General features: G+C 43.5%; 1 protein-coding gene across 1 annotated transcript; it reads right to left on the minus strand.

Annotated features, from left to right (window-relative positions):
- Window positions 1–208: 208 nt before the first annotated feature.
- LOC139914765 (hyaluronidase-1) lies at window positions 209–6,580 on the minus strand. The gene is made up of 6 exons (XM_078288063.1): window positions 5,975–6,580; window positions 4,409–4,657; window positions 2,783–2,929; window positions 1,806–1,892; window positions 1,414–1,608; window positions 209–601 (listed from the first exon to the last, which is right to left on the minus strand). Exons 1-6 carry the CDS (start codon window positions 6,578–6,580, stop codon window positions 209–211), a joined length of 1,677 nt encoding a protein of 558 aa, XP_078144189.1.
- Between the last annotated feature and the right edge of the window lie 849 nt (window positions 6,581–7,429).

Here is a 7,429-nt window from a genome sequence, read left to right on the forward strand (position 1 = left end):
CCCATGCTAGGCGGACTTCCTTCTCCTAACCTTTTTACTGAGACTCTATTGATCCCCCAAAGGAGAAATCTGTCTTCATGGAGCCGGCAGGGACTCTGTGTCTTGCTCAAGGACACTTCAGTAAAGTGGATGCGTGCTGTCATGGGGGTTTAACCCAGGCCTTCCGGTTGAAGGACGGTCTCTCTAATCGCTACCCATGGTTCACTCTTTAAGGGTCCAGGCACAGGCCTCCTGCCACCAGCAGCAGCACAGTCAGGATCGGGGAACTCAGTGGATTCGTCCCGTGGTCCGTAGGTACTTCCAGTGAAGGCTTTGGACCTGCTCTGCCAGGCGAGCTGCTTCCCCCTAACTCAGCCACAGAGGCACTCTTTGTTGTAGAAGCTGCTGTCGAAGCTGTTGTAGGCTCCACCGCATCCCCGGTCTCTCCTGCTCCTGATTCCCCAACGGAGGCTCCGTCTTTGGGGGTCTGCTGGTCGGAGACGGCCCCGTCTGAAGTCTTGAACCACTGGCACTGGAAGTCTTTCTTCCAGATCTCAGCTGGGTCTGGTTCAGCAGGTTTGGCAGCTGAGTCCGGCTGATCCGTGGCTTTTGGTGCCTCTGCCTGAGAAAGGAAATGGCAAATAATTTTGCTAATAGCGAACAATGTTGCCTTAATCTTCACAGAAACCATTAAGAGTCTTATAAGTTGATCTGAAAACTGAAGATTAAATATCACTTAATGGTAATGCGCAAAGCTTTAATATATTTCATTGAAATGTATGTTCATCAATTTTTAATAAGGAGAAAACATTGAAATGCCTTGTTTGAAATCAATACAAGCTGTATATTCACTCTGGATAAGAGCGTCGGCTAAATGGCTTAAATGCAAATGTAGATTTTGTTTCACAATGCACTGTAATTACAACAATGCATATTGTGTTATACTTTTTATGACATCTATATGATAGTAAAGCCCCATCCTGTGATCTCATCAACCCATCCAAATGTCTAAGTTCATCTGAAATAATCTCATCTCATAAAATGTATGTTCCTAGAGATATTTGAGGCAGATATTTGAGGCATAGGATCAAATCCCACAAGATCTTTCTCTCTTCTGCCTCAACTACTGTTTTCATCCCTACTTTCCTACAGTATAAATAAATAATACAATACTAAAGGTGATTGGAATCTCTACTATTGTTTTTTAAAGTGATGTATGATTGTCTTTAGCAATCCAGATTCAAAATCAGTTGTTCTGTTTCCGATGGGTTCTCTACATTTGAGGAGTTGAAGAGTCCCACTAAGTTTACATTAGCCTTGATCCAGGATGAGACGAACATTTTCAAGCTATTATTATTATTTTTATTACTATTATTGGATCCCCAGATGCAAAAAAAAAGAAAATTGTAGGCATTTCAGATATCGCTCTGTTACCTTCTCTGTGACTTTCTCCACCGGTTCAGATGGGGGCGGGAGGTGGAGGTAGGCGGAGCTCTCCGAGTTTTGACGGACACATCGGCCCCGCCCCTGGCACAGGGAGGCCGAGCAGAGACGAGTTGCCGTGGTTACGTTGATGGAGTAGGGCCCCAGGACCTGACGGACAAACTCTGCCAGATCTGAACACTCTCTCTGGCAAATGGAGAAGCAGACACCGTGTTATGGGTTGATAGATAGAAACCGTGTAAAAGGATGCACTATGTTTCCTTTATCAAATAAATCGGGACCAAGTTTTTTCTTGGACGTTTACGTAAATTGCAATTTTCTTGTTTAACAGGCTAATTAATGGGTTGATGGACTTTACTGTGTGTTTATACAAAATTGTGTACCTCAGTCTTTGTCTCGCCTCTCTCCCAGATGACAACTCCTGCTGTTCCCGTGGCAGCACTCTCTCCTATGGTGTTGACAAGGTCTGCCTGGAGAAACAATATACAAACACTCTCTAAAACTGTCCAACATCTTAGATCAGTGATTTATTTTTCCTTTGTTTATCCAGGGAAGCATTGCTGAGCTTGCAAGCTGTTTTTCCTGCTTCAGATTTATGCAGTTACACTTAGTGACACTCACACCTGGAAGCTGCAGTACAAGCATAGTTTCTGTTTTGGACACTGAGCAACTCCTATAGAGTTGGAGGTTAAGTGCCTTGCTCAAGGGCTTCTAGTCGGAAGTTGTTTAGGGAGAGGAGAGAGGAACTCGTTCACTTTCCACGCACACATTTTTCCAGCGACTCAAGGGATTTGAACTGCCGATGTTCCAATAACAACGCCGTTCTCTAACCTTTAAAGGTGCTACCCATAGCATTTTTAAACATCAATATATCATTGTTAAATTAATTGTGATACCATGGTATAATTACCGTAAACAAATGAGACTATGGTCAAGACAATTAGTAGCCTCTATCTCATGCCAGTGATATTGTTACTGCTAGTATTTTGTCAAAATTAAGACCACATTTCCCATAAATCCCTTTGCTTCCCGTAGCAAAGATGATTTTTGCATCTTCAACAGGTTTCCTCTTGCTTGGATAAACATGTCGGAAGTGATTTTTCCTTCAGCCTTTCACCATCTGTCATTGCGAGAACCTCTGAAAGCTTTAGCTCCGTTTGCTCTGGAAGAACAGAACCTCTTCCTGTTTTGTGCCATAAAGCGATCCAGCAGATTTCCCTCCAGATCCGACCCGGTGGCACAAAATAAAAATATCTGGTTCTGATATATTTCCACAACGTCTTTGATCCTGTTCAGCATTTCTGAGCTGAAATCCACGTGGAGCGCACCTAGGTGGAATATTGACGTTAATATATCTCACCTGTGACAGAAAAGTATTGGTGGAGGCGTACACGCTCTTGACCAATGGGAATACAGGTAGATCGTACGCCGTCTCAGCCAGAGATGCCACTCTCAGTGCTTCTCTGATTTGATTGGACAAATACAGCCTGGCCCCAGAGGTCCCGCCCTACAGAGAGAGTGACACATTGTACAAGTTGTTACATACTGACCAGGTGCAACACAATTATTTATTACTCGAATTACACCAATACTTGATTTGGTTTACAGGGAAGGAATGTGAGAGCTTGAACCTGAGTGTCCAGAGTGATACGGCAACGGCCTTGAACATTTTATATATTATGGTCGGGAGGAAAGGAGTGCAGTAAAGTGAAATGGTAGAGTGTAGTAAAGCACACACTGCAGTTGTTGATAAAAAAGCTCAGTAAACTGTGAACTGGAGGCAAACAAACACCAATATGAACACAAATCAATTATATTTCCGTAAAAGAATTATTCAACCCTTTTTCATATAACTTACGTCAAGTTTGATGCTACTTTTTTTTTATAGATATGTTTATTGACTTTTCGTTTAACACTTTACAGAACACACAGTGCATGTTACAAGCAAAAATGTGTATATAAACATAAATAGGACAAAATAAAATAAGAATTAAACAAAATTGATTGACATGAAACCCAAAACTCAGCTCAGCACATATATATTTATGATGCTACTTTTTTGCAGGTACAGTTACCAAACGTATAATTTAAGGAGTCACATATGGTAAAATAGTACATTAATTAAGGTTGCGTCTTGTCAACTTATCCTCTATACAAATGCTCTGGTCGATTTTGCAGAAATGTTTTCATCCATATATTAGAGAAAAGGTTTCTACGATATGTGCTGTGAATTTGCATCATAAACTTGTCAGATGCTGGTGTGAACTGGCTGTGACAATGACAAGATTGGCAACTTTTTCTCAACCTTACTGATAAACCAACTTTGGCGTTTTTCATTTCACTGGAGTTTTAGTGTTGCGCTGAAGCGAAACTGTGAAAGATTGATCGGTTCGGATTTGATGCAGTTGGGAGTTTCCTTCCTGCGGTCCTGCGGATGTTGTACAGTACACGTCCCGGGGGGGAAACACCTTTGTGCTCGAGTGAGATATTACTTACTGTAACTTTTTCTGACATGTTCTCTCTCAACTTAAGGGACTCTGGATTTTTTGTTCCTGCGTAAAAATCCATCCTGTTTATGAAACAAACAGTTTACTTTTCAGTGTATTCCTTTAGAGGCTTGTCTTATCACTAAGTTTGACACGCTCCACATCCAGATCAGTCTCTATAGGTTTAGGTTTAGTTTATTTGCGCAAACAAATGACAAAAAAAAAGAAAAAGAGGCAACCTGTGCAAGTGAGACAAAGAAACCCCAGAGGCTTATAAAAATGTCTCACAACAAAACAAAAATGGGAAAAGAAGCAAGACGATAAAAAGGGACACGGGGGAATTAGACATAGAAACAAAAGTAGCATCAAACAGGAGAATGGTACAAAAACAGCAAAGTACATAAATAATAATAAGGGAAATAAAATAGATACAGTCAAGGCCAGAGTGTGGTAGTGAGGTGTGTGTGTGTGTGTGTGTGTGTGTCTCTAAGCATCCCCACCTGCAGCTTCTCCAGCGTGAGGAGGGGGTAGAGGGCGGAGCATTGTTTCCATAGCCACAGCAGCTCGTCGTTAAGCGCCATCTCCGCCGCAGGACAGCGGCCCGTGTAATTGGCCAACAGGGTTTGGGCGGGGTCGCCGTTGTAGCAGCTGGGGTAAGGCGAGACGCCCCATAATGCTTTGGGCCTCAACCTGCTGACCTCCCGGAGAGTCTCCATCATTATGGACTGGGCTGCTGACTCGAAGTCCACCTGTGATGACATCAGTACATCGCTGTTTGTTCAGTTCCTACAGGAATTTGTGATTTTCTTAAAGCAAATTGCACCAATCCCCACAATATTTGCGAGAACTTGCAATTTTGCAAAATTACTGAAAAACTTCTGCATGAAATGGCCAAATCACCACACTTTTTACATAAAATGGTCCAATCAAACCACGCATCAACAAACTATATGTACCTTGGTCTTCTTCTACTAATTTTTATACGACTTAGCAGTGGAGCTTTTGAGAGGGAGGAGATGGAGGAGAAATCAGAGGACAGTGAGTTGGAGTTTTATAATCTGTAGTTTCACCTCTTCAGGTGTAAGAAGTTGTGTGCAGCTTTTTCTCATTTAACCATTTAACCTCCTAGTTTCCATTTATCAACAGCCTTTCATTTGCATACTGTTTTTCAGAAGAACACACACAGTCTACCTCAAACGTAATTGGGCGCTTTTTAATTAAACTATACAGTTTTATGTTCATGAAACATTTTCAAATGTTTATGAATACTTCATGATGGGAAGTAGTCATAAAAATCCCATTTTTGGTCTCTCTTTGGAGAAACTTTAGTGCCATCTTTTCCTTAAGATGCATTTCTTTTTCGATAGCACAAAAGCATTTTCGTTGCAATAATCACAGACAAACTGAAATCCTGGAGGGACTTTTATTTCTTATTTTGATCCCTGTTAGCTTATGTTATGTAGTGGCTAGTAATCTTCCCGAGGCCCAAAATATCAGTGGGTTAAAAGATAGAAATTTAAGGATAATAATTGCTTTTATTTCTTATGTTGAAACGGTTCTTTGGCCTGAGAGCAGTCTGGTGGAACAGCAGCAGAGTTTAACCACTCAGTAATAACTGACAGAGTCAAAGGGGCAGAAGCGATGTGCTTTGAATTTTGGGTGAAATCAGCCTCATTTAGCACAAAACAAAGTGTTTGAGTTGATGCAAAGTAATTAGAATATGAATAATGTAACATGCTGCCCATTTGATTCCCTTCTCTCTCCTACTTTAGCATTTTTTTCTTCCCTTGCCTCCTCCCTCGTTCCCTCCCTGTGATCACTTCTCTCCCTCCTTTTGTCCTCCTTTCTGACTTTCTTTCACTCCTCCATTTCCTTCCACTCTTCCCTCTAATCCAATCCCCTCTTTTTTATTCATTTATCCTTTTCCCCTCTTCTCCTCCACTTTCCTCTTCCTCCTCGCTCATGACAGCTTCTACCACTTTATTTTCCTCCCTTCTTACCCTTTCTCTTTCCCCTCGCTCTTCCCTCTCCCTTTGCTCTCTTCCTGCTCTCCCCTCCCTCCTCACCTGTGACCACTTCTCCACCTCTTCGGGGGTCCAGTCGGGAAAGAAAGCCCTCAGCAAGGCCCTCGACGCCTGCAGATACGCCGTCTGCTTCTCTCTGTTCCTCGACCACTGGGGGGCCCACTCTGTCCAGCGCAGCACCCCCAGCCCCAGGTACCTCGGGGCGGGTAGCGCCGCCACCAAGTCCTCCCCGGCCTTCTGGAGGTGGTTCTCCAGCCGCGTGTGCTGCGGCAGCCCTCCGTTGACCCACGTGCCTTGGCCTACGAAATACGGGTAGTTCCCCAGCGTGTCCTCGTAAAAAACGGCGACGCGGCCTTCCCGTTCCATCCCGAAAGATCCGGGATCGGGCCGACCGGAGCAGGAGGAATCGGAGATGCCCCAGAAGATGATGAAAGGTTGTCCGGAGAGGAGAGGGGCGCGGGCGGGCTGCGGGGGGGCGGCCAGGCCCGGGGCAGGGGAGGTGGAGAGCAGGAGGAGGAGGAGGAGAAGGAGAAGTTGAAGGATGGTTGATGTAAAAGTTCTGGACGATGTGTGAGTCCTGAGAGCGTAAGACTTGGGTTCTGGTCCGGGCTTCGGTTCTGGACTCGACTGTGGCTCGGTCCACGCCATCGGAGCGGCCGCCTCTCTGTCTCTCACTCCTTCAGGCCCTCACAGCCAATCATGTTCCTGGAAAACACACAGCAACATCTGTCAGCATGTGTGGAATACGGTCACTCACGGAAATCTTCATTAAGCACTAAAGTTTGTTGTATCAGGAATAAGCATTTAACATAATCAAAGCATTTTAGATGATCTGAAATACTATTTAATACGAATACAAACAGTAACGCCACGATCAGTAACAACAACTGTATACTACAGATACAACAACTTTTAAGTCCCACTTTTTTTGCTTGCCTGACTGCTGCTCCACCCACACGAGGAATAGTTTGGATTCCCCTAATACTGGCTTCCTTCTACTTTCCTTTTATTGAGTTGCAGTCTGTTTTGTCAAATCCACATCTCAGTTATTTCAAGGCTTAAAATCCTTCTTTAAAGTCTTTTCTCAGCTTTATCTCGCCTACAAGTGGGCTGAGTCCAATCAATAAGATTTCGCCTGGATTCGGTCAATCAATTTCATGGAAAGAGCCGCTGTTGCTATTATTTTGTACGCTCACTGTAATGTGGGAGAGATGCAGGGTGGAGGCACTCATACAATGGTTCCCACTCTACATGTTACATGCATACATATTCAATACAACAGGTAGTTTCAGCCAAGCAATCTGATTGGTCAGAGATGCATTCCAACGTGATAATTCCCGTGAGGCTTATTAGTTGCTGTGTTGCTACGTTTTCAACAGGGAGCGATTTAGTTGTCTTTCTAGTTTTCTCTTGGGTTTCATTTATTCTTTTATGTATACTTTGAAAAAAATCATTGTGTGTGTGTGTGTACGTGTGTGCCTCTGGTATTATTGCTGT

Source organism: Centroberyx gerrardi, chromosome 14 (genome assembly GCF_048128805.1).
Source record: "Centroberyx gerrardi isolate f3 chromosome 14, fCenGer3.hap1.cur.20231027, whole genome shotgun sequence".
NCBI lineage: Eukaryota > Metazoa > Chordata > Actinopteri > Beryciformes > Berycidae > Centroberyx > Centroberyx gerrardi.

What these genes read in the sequence shown, in the direction of transcription:
- LOC139914765 (XM_078288063.1), bottom strand. Translation starts at nt 6,580, where the DNA reads ATGGCGTGGACCGAGCCACAGTCGAGTCCAGAACCGAAGCCCGGACCA. An exon ending in AGGTGGAGAAGTGGTCACAG is followed by an intron (nt 4,658 to 5,974) that starts GTGAGGAGGGAG and finishes ATGTCATCACAG; the next exon opens with GTGGACTTCGAGTCAGCAGC. An exon ending in TGGAGAAAGTCACAGAGAAG is followed by an intron (nt 602 to 1,413) that starts GTAACAGAGCGA and finishes TTCCTTTCTCAG; the next exon opens with GCAGAGGCACCAAAAGCCAC.